The sequence below is a fragment of the Colobus angolensis genome, unplaced genomic scaffold (assembly GCF_000951035.1).
Source record: "Colobus angolensis palliatus isolate OR3802 unplaced genomic scaffold, Cang.pa_1.0 Scaffold266, whole genome shotgun sequence".
Taxonomy (NCBI): Eukaryota; Metazoa; Chordata; class Mammalia; order Primates; family Cercopithecidae; genus Colobus; species Colobus angolensis.
Genome location: NW_012115888.1, coordinates 4,176,479 through 4,189,504, shown reverse-complemented (window position 1 = coordinate 4,189,504; position 13,026 = coordinate 4,176,479). Strand labels below are relative to the sequence as shown.

Sequence of the window (13,026 nt, the reverse complement as noted above, 5' to 3'; positions counted from 1 at the left end):
TCCCCCTTGGTACTATTGAGATTTGGGATGGATAATTCTTTCTTGTGGGGACCGCCCTGTGCATTCTAAGATGTTTAGCAACATGCTTGGCCTCTACCCACTAGATGCTAGTAGCACCTTCCGCTCATTTGTGACAACCAAAAATGATATCAGATATTGCTAAATGTCCCCTTGAACGAAAAATCATCTCCAGTTGAGAACCTCTGTGTTAGAAAAAATTTTTGTTGTGTTTTGTTTTTGAAGCAGGACCTATTAAGCAGGGAATTCGTTTTTTGATGTGATGCAGCTATTTGGAGTTAGCAGGCTCTTGCTCCTCTGATTATGCCTTATTCTTTGCTTGTTTCCTTTATTGAAAAATGCATAATTTATAGCTGCAAATAAAAAATTAATGCAGGAGATGTGTTCCCCACATGTACTTTCTTATTCACATCTATGCCAAAAAGAGATTATGTTATCATATTTGACTATGTTTTATAATCTTGTCTGAGTTTATAGTCAAGCTATATTATAAGAGGACTTTACTTCTACTATAACATGAATCATATTTCCCAAAAGCTATTTAATGCATAAGGCAAAAAAACTTAATAAACTCCATTCTTTGTATTATAGCTGCTTTCTTGGAAATTAGTGATATGGCTTGGTGTGGGACCGTGTAGAAGGCATGGTCCAGGTCTGAAATTACAAATCTCAAAAGCTGCTCATTCCTGTTTCTTCCAGGCAAAGGCAGCTCGAGCATCTCATCTGACGTGAGTTCAAGTACAGATCACACACCCACCAAAGCCCAGAAGAATGTGGCTACCAGCGAAGGTAGGCAGCTGGTCTTCATTATCTCTCTTTTTTTCTTCACAGGGCTGGCTATTTTTGGAAGAGAAATAAAGTGTGGGAGCATTAGTTCTATTCTCCTGAGTGGGAGCATATGAGATCCTTAAAAATTAGAATGTTCAGAGTCTCCTAAGTTTTTTTGTTGCTGTTGTTGCACTGCAGTTATGTTCATGAAAATTGATTTGGTGAGATTCAAGTGCCTCAATTATAAGGCAAATGTTGTTGTTTTGTGAAAATGGAATAGGCTGAATTAGGGGAAGGCTTTACAATATCATATACCTTGTCTTTCAGTATAAAAAATGGTATTATTTTAAAATCCTTGTGCTGCAGTTGAATATTCCTAGAGGAGCTTTCAAAATAGGCACACCTGGAATTCGAGATTTGGACAGTGGGTTACCATAGTCATGTTATTTGTAGAACTTGAGTTAATCTCCAACATTTGGGAGTAGGAAAAAAGGAAGTTTCTTGATTATTATTATTTAAAGAATATATAAGAGGTCCTCCCTGTCAGGACAAAGACTGGTCGCAGTGATATTCTTGATAAGAATTTGTATGTGGTAATACATGTTAGAATTCCACTGCTTTTCAATATGGAAGCTTTGGAGTTACTACTTACTTGTTTGCGTGTGGAATTAATTGTTTCTATGGTAATTATTTAGTGGAAAGTTGACCCAATTATAGAATCGGCTCTTTTGATTTAATGGTAAACATGATTAAATGACTTTCTGTCTGAAAATGAGTTCTTGCTAAACTAATTGTCAGATGAAAGTCCAGTTTAAACATCCATGCCATTGATAATGAGAGACCTTGAGCTGTCAGCTAATTTTCATGACATTGTGTAGTGCCTGTTTTCCTAAAGTGTGTGGGATGTTGTGGATGCACACTTGTAGTTTTTTGTTTCAGAGATTTAATTTCTGTTGGTCGTAATATTGGGCACGTACCCATGGGCTGACATTGGCCATCTGAGATCCATGATTTCTATCTGCATTATGATTTATGTATTGTAATTGTATGTGGCTTACATTTGCTGGTGTATGTCTTCTCTTTGATATGTTTTGTCTTAGTGTGCTTCAAGTAGCAAAGGATTAACTTCTCTGGGCTAATAGCTTTTATAACTGGATTATATTCTCCGTACTTAAAACCTTAGCACTGTTTGATGCGTTTCCCCAACATCGTAAGGCTGGCAGATTGGAGTGTTCTCTTCAGTGTATGGAAGCACCAGGTAGCAATCCAGTTTTAATTTTTTGCCTGTTAATTCAGGTATGGGCATTACATCATTAATGAAATTCAGTTAAGGTAATGTACAAATCTCATTAACTGATTCTAGACGTTTATTTATTTATTTATTGAGACGGAGTCTTGCTCTTTCACCCAGGCTGGAGTGGAGTGCCGTGGCACGATCTTGGCTCACTGCAACCTCTGCCTCCCGGGTTCAAGCGATTCTCCTGCCTACAGGCACCTGCCACCATACCCAGCTAATTTTTGTACTTTTAGTAGAGATGGAGTTTTACCATGTTGGCCAGGCTGGTCTCAAACTTCTGACTTCAGGTGATCCACCCACCTCAGCCTCCCAAAGTGCTGGAATTACAGGCGTGAGCCATCGCACCCTACCTCACATTTACTTTTGAAGCTTTCATTCTTAGGAGCCATAGTGGAAATCATTTCAGTTTCATATAGTGCAATCCTCTCTAGTCAGAAATCTGTTTTGCAAGATTATCAATGTTTTCTGCCATTATTTTACAGTCACTCTTGTCCCCATAATTTGTCTAATTTGAATGGCTATCCAAATAGAAAGTTAAAAGCAGGTTAAATAATCTGTTTTTAAAGCTCTCTTATTTTTTCTCCTTTTCAAATATAGAAAATACAAAACTATATGAGCTGTGTTGCAGGGGTTGCGGGAGGGTATTGTGGGACCTCATGCATTTAACAGTGTCTGCTTTTTATGCTTCCAAAGGGGGAAAAAGTCTGTAGGGACTTTAAATTTTCATTTTCTTGTGCGTTTCCCTTATGAGGAGGTGCAGACCCAGCCAATGTTGTATATATTTTGTCACAGTGTATTTTGTGTTATTCTGAGGGTAGAATCAGGAGAGAAAAATAGGAAAATGTTATGTTCATATGGGACAGAGTTTTAAGCAACTGGGCTAAATTAGTGAGGAATTTCCTTCTAGCTTTTAAGTAGAAGAGCCTTGTCCTCATGAAAAATGCTGCCCATTCCCTTGCATAACTGAAAAATTTATAAAGAAAGTATTAAGTTCTGCTATTTGTGTGTCTGAATCCTTTTTGCTGTAGTTTTTTTAAATCAATTTAAACTTAAAATATTAAAAAAATAGAATAGATGTGGGCACACATTACGTTAAAATGTATTTCAGGGATATTTGCAGGTATGATTAGTTTCCTCTCATCAGGCTGCTTTTTCAATACGGATCTAGAGTAGCCAGTGCTAATTTCCTCCACGCACAGGAGACAGAGTCCCAGGAGGAGACCGTTCACGATGAGTCATTAGGGCAGCATTCTCTGACCTCCAGAGGGTGGATCTCAACTATGGTGCATAAGTTTCTTCTCACTGGGAAACACCTAGGAAACCACTGAGGAAGAAGCAGAAGGCAGACACCGACTTCTCCCTCAGACTCTTAGCACTGGAAGAGATCTGAGTTACCCCAGATTACCGGCGATCTATCCAGATGGGTCTATAGCAACTTCAGTCCTTGCCTCCCCAGAAGAAAGAATTCGACTGAGGGACATAAAACAGAAAAAGAAACTGAAGCATGTTTCAGAGCAGGAATGGAAGTTTATTTATAAAAGCCTTAGAAAAGAAAAGAAAGAAGGTGTGCTTGGAAGAGACTCAAGTGGGCACCTGAAGGTTAAAGAGAGAAGGTCGTGTGCCCCGTTTAATGGGAATCCTGGGACTGTTATAAGCTCACCTCTTTCCCATGGTTTTTCCCTTAGGGTGGTCTTCCCGCATGTGCAGAGCCTTCCTTACCCTTGGGAACTGAGCACGTTCAGTGTGTATAGGGAGTTGTATGCATGTCCATGCCCATCTGAGGATTTCTTCCTTTTTCCGGTGGAGTGTACCCGGAAGATCATACTTTGCCATTTTTGTCTCTTAATATACATGCCCAGGAAGCGGTTTCTCCCTGGAGTCTGCATTCAGTTAACAACTTCTAATATTAACAGGTGTGGGCCATCAGGAGCTTGTCTCTCTCTGGTTGTGGAATTAAACTTTTTAAAAAGACTAGGCCAAACCATCACTGACATTGCTAGTTGGGGTGGGGTGGGAAGCCTTCTCCTGCCCTGCTCATGCCTGCCTAACTAACTGTAACAAGACTGCAGAGGAGCCAAGCTAAAACTGCTTCTTGGATTCTCTTCCCACTGTTTTCCAGAACTATGTTTAACCTTTGATGTTAAGAAAATATTGGATGTAATTGGCTTTCCAGGAGCCAGTTGATTATGGTTATTTTCTTCAATTCCTTGATGTTCTCATGATTTTTCACCTCTGGATTCACCAATATCACCTTCAGGGAGCACAGGCAAGATTCTTAGTTTAAAGGTCTGAATGGTATTGATTTTTTAAAATGACATGTATTATAAAGGATAATATTCAGTTTTCCTGCAGTCTTTGAAAACCATGGCTATACCTGCAATAGCCAGGTTGGAAGCATTTTACAGAAGTGTTGGCCTTTTCCCTGATGGGATAGATAGGGAGGGTTCACATTGCTTCCCTGGTTGGTGATGTGTGTGTGTGTGCATTTGTATCTGACATCTACATGGTAGCTAACCACACAGGTGTTGTCACGTAGTAGGAAACACATAGCTAACCAACTACTCCATGCAATTGTGCTGGTAAATAAAGTGAGGACGTGGGGATAGAGGAAACAGAGGGCCCTCATATAACCTGCACTTTACCTCAGCTGCAACTGGGAATGGGAATTAACTGTAAATGGACAGGAAGAATCTTACTGGGGAGATGACAATGTTCTGAAATTGGATAGTGATGATAGCAGCACACCTCAGTAAATTTAGTAAAAAGCATTGAATTAAAAAGCACTCTTAAAAAAGAGTGTTGGAGCAGGTACCACTTCTGCATGATCTTTAGACTTATATCTGAGTCATCACAAACTATTCTTTTTTATTTTTCTTTTTTTTTTTTTTTGAGACAGAGTTTCACTCTTATTGCCCAAGCTGGAGTGCAATGGCGTGATCTTGGCTGACTGCAACCACCTCCTCCCAGGTTCAAGTGATTCTCCTTCCTCAGCCTCCCAAGTAGCTGGGATTACAGATGCACACCACCACGCCCAGCTAATTTTTTGTATTTTTAGTAGAAATGGAGTTTCACCACATTAGCCAGGCTGCTCTCGAACTCCTGACCTTAGGTGATTCGGCCGCCTTGGCCTCCCAAAGTGCTGTTATTACAGGCGTGAACTACTGCGCCTGGCCCAGAAACTGTTCTTTGAAAATGCTTCTTGCAACTTTGGGGAGAGATCAGGCTAGCAGTCCCATTCCGAGGGGAGGTTTGGCTGGTGCACAGAGCAGGGTTGCACGCTGGCCCCAAAACTTCTCAGATGCTCCAGATCTGGGGCAGAGCTGGCCTGAAACTCATAGTGAGTTCCTGGACTAGTGTTCCCAGCCCGGCACGTGGTGCCTGGTTAGAACTGACTCATCATAGTAAATTATTTCCTGGAAAGTTCTGGAAGAAATGTGAGATTGTAGAGTCATGGGTTTCCCAAACATTGATTTTGTGTTTTTTTTCTTGGCTTTTCCTGCATAGTCTGTCTCCTCAACTCCGATTTTATGTGTTCTAGCACCCAACCCTAATGGTAAAGACATCGAATTTATCCACTCCAGTAAGTCTGTTTCTTTGCTAACGACTTATGATCTTCCTGTCTGTCCGGTATTCTAACTAATCCACTCTGGGTTGTAAGGCTGTTCCCCTAGGCACAGTGGGCACATTTTGGTTTTAATTCATGAGAGCATGGCATTTTTGATCCACTGGGAGTGTTCCATTCCAAAGTCTCATGCCAAAGTTCAGGGCATCTTAATTTTGAGACTCTAAAGCCACAGCCCTTGTAAAGAATTGGCAGCCAGCAGGGCTTTCTCCCTGATAAGTGGTGTAGATGTTCTTTACAGCCTATTGTATTTCCTGTGACAGTTTAACTTTCTAATTTCCTGACACTATGGGGGGCGGGGGTTGGGTTCAAGTATAGAAGGCTGGAAATTTTCCATTTTTCCCAACATAATCTACATTCCAACATTGTAAGACACAGCTTAATTCTTTCCAGTTGTGTTACTATTCTTTCTCTTTTGTATTTTTCAGTCTTTCTCATTCATGGGGTATTCTCTCCTATACTGGAAAGAGGGGCCTCTGACCTTCAGTTATGAAAGTCACATCCAGCCCATGGTTGGAATAGAGCACACAGCAGAGCTCGTTGGGTAGAATCAGTTGGATTAGGTTAATTAGGAAGAAGCTTCCTGAAAATAGCAAGCTGAGCCTCAGTTTCTTTCATAGAACTGAAAGGCATGAGCCTATGGCTCTACAGGCGGGTGGCTCAGTCTTTTCTGGAGTTGGGGGAAGGCAAAGCTGTCAGTTTAAAGGTCAAATTTGATTGGCTGATGAAGAGTCGGCTTCAGCCAGCTGCTCTTTAAACAGGACACAAATTCAAATATTGAACCCATTGACAGCAGGGGTTATTCATATGATAGCTTGGTTCTGCACATTGATTATCAAACCAGACAACCATGCAGCCAAAGGATTTTCAAAGTTACAAAGGGCCTTGTCAATTTTCAGATCCAATACACTCATTTTTACAAATACCTGTAGCACAGAGAAATGAAGGGATTTGTTTGTTTTCCTTTTATTTTTTGAGATGGAGTCTCACTCTGTCATCCAGGCTGGGGTGCAGTGGCATGATCTCGGCTTACTGCAACCTCTGCCTGTTGGGTTCAAGTGATTCTCCTGCTTCAACCTCCCTAGTAGTTGGGACTACAGGCATGTGCCACTGTGCCCTGCTAATTTTTATATTTTTAGTAGATATGGGGTTTTGCTATGTTGGCTAGGCTGATCTTGAACTCATGCCCTCAAGTGATGCCCCTGCTTTGGCCTCCTAAAGTGCTGGGATTACAGGCATGAGCCAGCATGCCCAGCAATGGTTTGCTTATGATTACACACCTAATAACTGGTCAGGCAGGAGTTTGATGCAGCATTGCTTTGATCAAATTAGAAAAAACATAACCTTCACTATTTAATTATCTTTTGTCTGCCTGAGTTCTAGCTGTCTGTTCTGAGCTGGTTGCAGAGCTGATACAGGCTATTCAGAATAGTTTGAGAGAGGTTATTAAGCCCAAATCCTTTGGCCCAAGATCATTATTCCCAGTAGGAGGAAAGGATCTGCTCCATAGGTAAAAGGTTCTTAACTTTTTTGAGTAGATTAGCTGGTTACCTAGGGTTGGAAACACTTATGTTAAAGTCAACTCATGATTTTATAATAGCCTTTCAGTAGATTCAGTTAATACTGCTTTGTGATATATTGTCTAAGTCCTTGCAAGAAAGTCACTTTAAATGTGTCATTGGAGGCTTATGAAATTATTTGATTTCTAAAGAATTTATGGTGATATTTGTTCCATGGAATCTAGAATCACTAATTTGAAGTCATGAGTTCTCATGCTTTCAGTGCCCAAATTCGATCAATTCTAAGTAGGATTATTTTGAAAATGCCCAGATATCTGGCTTTGCTTTCGTTCTATTGTCCTTATATCTTTATATTGTCTTCTTTCTACTTCTTCTTGAATATACTCTTCCAACAAAATTTACATGAATCTTCTAGGAAAGTAAAAGTGATGCTTCTTTTAACTGTAGTTGAATTCTGTTTCCCAAAAAGCCTTTTTAAACTCTACAACAAATTCAACAAACGTTTTTGGGACAATTATTATTGCAGGCTTTTGTGAGCATTATTATTGCATTCAATATTGTTTCAACATTACACTTCTCTTGAGAAGAAGGCATAAATGTTTTCATTTTGCAGATAAAACAGGGAAACTCAGAAAGGACCAGTTGGGCTTAAGTGGCAAAGATTATATCAGGGCTCAAGACTATGAGCCTCATAGATGTAAGATGTGTACTTAATGCTTATTCTGTCATTGTCAGCAAAACTACTGTGAATTTCATGCTAATCCTTTTTATAAGTTCCTATCAAAGTATATTTTGAATGTACTTAGGAGAAGTGTGTTTTCCAATTTCAACTCATAATTGTGTTTAGCTTGTCAGTATTATATATGCAAATACCTTTGTGATTCATATAGTGTCTAGAAATTGACTTTAAATCCTTAGTTATTGCTATGGTTTGGATATGGTTTGTCCCCACGAAAACTCATGTTGAAATTTGGCCTCCAATATGGCAGTGTTGAGAGGTGGGGCCTAATGGGCTGTATTTGGGTCCTGGGGCAGATCCCTCATGATTACGTTCATGCCCTCTCTCAGGAGTGAGTTCTCTTGAAAATGGATTAGTTCCCATGAGAACAGATATTTTAACTGTTTTCCCATTTGTCCTGAGAATACTTGCCTACCTTTGTTTCTGTAGCGTTTACCCCAAGATAACTTTGCCACAAAATAGCTTTTGCTTTTATTATTATTTTCGCACCACTCTAGTGTATTGACTTTGGAAACAAAAGGTAACATTCTATTTACAGGATTCTGTTTTTAGTAATGGTATTTACATTTACAAAATATAGTAATTCTTGATTGCCGAAAGTGTTAAATCCTAGAAAATGTAGCATTCCTACACGTGAAGTGAACATCGTTTTTGAGCAGTTGTTGGCCAAAGATTCATCTGATGAATTCAGTTTTTCTGAAATAGATGATTCTGATGATTCAGATGTTTCTGATGTTAGTTTTGTGTAGAAATAAAGAACAGTTTTTATATTTTATTTTCACATTGAAAATCAGTCAGATTTGCGTCAGCCTCAAAGAACGTGTTTATGTAAAATTAAATGAGTTCTGGCAGCGAGCTACATGTATTTTTTTTTTTTTTTTTTCCTAAACGAGAAAAGCATTAAAAAGAATCTGGCTTCTTGATCTCTCTCTCTTGTGTCCTCTCTTGCCACGTAATGTCTTTGCACATGCCCCCTCCCCTCCTGTTTTCTCCCATGAGTTGAAATATCCAGAGGTCCTCACCAGATACAGCTGCCATTCAATTTTGGACTTTTTGGTGACCAGAATTATGAGCCCAATAAGTCTCTTTTCTTTATAAATTACCCAGCCTTAGACATTCTGTTATAGCAAAACAAAATGGACTAAGACAGTTATGGAAGGCAAACAGTATTCTAAGCTGCCTTTATACTTGAACTGTTGAAGTTTAGTCTGCAGGTTACCAGAACTGTACTCTTAACATATGGCAGTCAGACTTAGTAAAATTAATATTTATTTATATAGGATCTAAAGTATATGTAATAAAAAATTACTGAATAGTTATTTTACTGATTTTCCCTTTGAAAAACCCGAGCCATGGGCTGGGCACAGTGACTCACACCTGTAATTTTGGAAGCCAAGGTGGGCAGATCACTTGAGGTCAGGAGTTTGAGACCAGCTTGGCCAACATGGTGAAACCCTGTCTTGACTAAAAATACAAAAAATTAGCTGAGTGTGGTGGTGTGGGTCTGTAATTTCAGCTATTCAGGTGGCTGAGGCCCCAGAATCCCTTGAACCCAGGAGGCAGAGATTGCAGTGAGCCAACATCGCACCACTGCACACCAGCACCTCACACCTGGGTGATGGAGTGAGACTCTTGTCTCAGGAAAACCAACCAGCCAACCAGACAAACAAACAAAAACCAAACCAAAACAAAAACCCACCTGAGCCATGGAATTTTTCTTTAATTGGAAATATATGAAAGTGGAAGATACTAATTTCAGCAGGTACCTTAGGAGACTGGAAATATACCTTGAAGCTGTCTATTACAATAGAATGAAATTCAATCTATGACACCAAAAAAAAAAAAGAGTAAAAACATGTAACACAGGAATAGGAATAAAAAGCAAAGAATGAGAGAAAGAAAATGATGCTGAAGAAATCTCTTAAAAAATAGTTCTAAAATGATAACTATTGCATGGGGGGCCTTAAGGAGAGGAAGATATTCTGAAGTCAGAAATGTGGTATTATGAGCTTTTAGTTTGTGTAAGAGGAAGGTGATGACTGATTATTATAAAGGTTTGTTTTCGTCTTTAAAAATTACCTTTTAAACTTAACTATCTTTGGAATTCTCAGGATCATTTAGGAAAGCTTTGCAAGACTTTAGCCTTTGAAGCTTAATGTGTTTTGGTGATTCAATGAGCAATTCACTGCTTCATGACCAAGTTTCTTTTATTGTTTAAGCTACTGCCCAATTATGAGTTAGGTAACTTTTGAAAAACTGCACCACTTACATCTGGTGATTTGAGCATGTTAATGTTTCGGTGTGTCCAATTTAATAAAGAAGTCAAATTTGCATCCAAGAATCTTTTAAGCAGTGGAAAGCTCATCATCTCAGTGTCCAGAAAATTGGTATGTAAGCCTACAAACGTACAATAAAATGCTAAATACTATTTCAGATGCAAGTAATAAGTTTAATTTCTTGAGGGAATTATCTTCCAAAATGCGTCATCCAGAATGGCCAGAATATGATAGTCTTAGAAGAAAATTAGTTGTGTGTGTGTGTGTGTGTGTGTGTATGTATGCCATGCACTTAAGGAAACTGTAAAGTAATATTTAATCGAGATGTCCAGAGCTCTCAGTGCCTTTATGCAGATTTTAGAGAGAGACAGTTTTAGGTATTTAATATTTTAATTCCATGTCCAAAATAATTCTATGTTTATTTCTTTCACCTAGTTTGCCATTTCCGAAAAAGCACCAAAAAAGTAATCAGTATATTTCAGCCATAGACCTTGTGGTTCATCTAAGTACATCTAAGTGTATTTGTAATGAAAGCTTGCATCATTCCTAAGATTTTTTATCAGTAATTTCAGTATCGTAATTCAGTGGAAACTTATTAAAGAATATAGTTCAAATACATGTATGTAGTCTCTTATGGAGAGCACACAATATGTCAGTCAGGGGTCACCAACTGGTAGCACAGAGAATGATTCCTTCCCTTAGATGTAGTTTCTTCTCTTTAAATAATTTTCAAAAATAATTCTGGGTTTAATCATGATTTTGGTGGAGCATGCACCCCACTATGCCTGAATCCCCGCCAATTGTCTTAAACAAACTTTCATCTAAATATTTCTGTTAGCTGTTTGGCTCCTGAGGGAATTTGATTTTATGACAAGATCTACTACTTCCAGAACTGTAGCAATTACTGGGGCAAGTAAACACTTGTGTAGCAGTTAAATAGCCATTCGGGGTGGGATAAAATTATGTCCCAACAGGTGGTCTAAAGCAGAAGGGAGTGGATGTGGGTTGGAGGAATTGGGACACCCTCATGGAAGCCTGGGACCTGGCTTTTGCTGTGTGACTAGTCAGTGGAAGCATGGAGAGGAAGACAGCATGATGTGTTAGGGTGTGAAGAGCTGGGAGAAATCTCACTGGGTCCATGTAGGGAAAATGGAAGCTTCAAAACAACCACCTCTACAGCAACAATGAATAGGCTCACGAAGTGCATTAAAGTACAGTCTTTAACTAAAACATGCGGTTACAGATTGCATGGCCACAACATTCTTTGTACTAGGGTTTCAGTGGAGCCCATATTTTTGGTGATGTCAGTGACAAATGGGCCATTCTGCACTGACAACCTTTCTTTAGTGTATTGGGGAGGTTTTACACTGAAGCACCATCTTCTGAACTCTTCTACAGGGAAGAGAGATTACAGAGGAACTTGGGTTCCAACATTTTAGGACAAATAATCTGATATTGGAAATATTTGCCCTTTACATGGACACAGCTTGACCTTAACAATCTAGTTAACATGTCTGTTTACTTCCTCTTTGACTAGGAAATAACTTCTGGTGGATAAACTAACTTCCTCAGGAAGTCTCCAACTTCCCTAGGCTGTTAGACTAATTAACAAATCAGCAGAGAGAAGCACTTTAGTTGTAAAGGGTATCTTTGCATTCTATATACTTAAAAAAAAGGTAGCAAGTTCACACCATGGAGGGAATAATATACAAGTAGTTTAAAAATTGCTTGTAAATCATTTAGAGATGGTTGAAGAATTGTAAGGGGTGAAGTCTATGGGAATTAGGTGGCACGTAGTTAATTATTATTATCTCTCTCTCTCTCTCTATGTGTGTGTGTGTGTGTATATATATATATGTATATATATATAACAAAGAAACTTTCTGTTGTTTATAATGGCTACTGTTTTTCAAGATGGGGTAAGGCGCCTGTTACACTGAGGGACATTTATTCTTCTAAATAATGAGACACGTTTGGTTATGTGAATATTCAGATGTGGGCTATAGAAAACCAGATTTCTCTGCCCAGTAGAGAGATTCTGAGCTGCAAAGAAAGAAGGCGTAGGAGGTATCCAGGAGAGTGAAGAAGGAGATAGACCCAAAGAAGATGGATGGTGGAGCGAAGATGTTTCCAGTATCTTGAGGGTAGTGGCCCATAAGGTGACATGTTCCTGTGTCCCTGAAAATCTTTATTCAAGTCTGTGAAACTCACAACATGCTTGGTGGGCATGGATTTGCTGTGGAAATCAGTTTAGGGCTGGATTTTGAGATTGTTCGTTTGCCTTTTGTGTCATCACCTGACTTTCACAGACACAACTAAAGCCAACTTCGGAAGAATCCATCCATTGACACATCCTTAATATTCAATGTGAATACATTTAAGCATGCTGAATTATGCTTTTTCTTCCATCATACATAGCAGTATTTTCTATAACATTAATTTATGCAATCCATATTAACTGTTCTCTTTTGAGTATAATTTTTTTTTTTTTTTTTTGAGGCGGAGTCTCGCTCTGTCTCCCGGGCTGGAGTGCAGTGGCCGGATCTCAGCTCACTGCAAGCTCCGCCTCCCGGGTTTACGCTATTCTCCTGCCTCAGCCTCCCGAGTAGCTGGGACTACAGGCGCCTGCCACCTCGCCCGGCTAGTTTTTTTTTTTTGTATTTTTAGTAGAGGCGAGGTTTCACCGTGTTAGTCAGGATGGTCTCGATCTCCTGACCTCGTGATCCGCCCGTCTCGGCCTCCCAAAGTGCTGGGATTACAGGCTTGAGCCACCGCGCCCGGCCCCT

General features: G+C 39.4%; 1 protein-coding gene across 2 annotated transcripts in view; it reads left to right on the top strand.

The window, feature by feature from the left end:
• Positions 1–13,026, top strand: part of FBXL7 (F-box and leucine-rich repeat protein 7) — a 446,617-nt gene that overhangs the window by 117,763 nt on the left and 315,828 nt on the right. For both annotated transcript variants that reach the window (XM_011947457.1, XM_011947459.1), the window contains exon 2: positions 718–807. In XM_011947457.1, the coding sequence (XP_011802847.1) occupies positions 718–807 (90 nt within the window). The remainder of the gene's footprint in view (positions 1–717; positions 808–13,026) is intronic.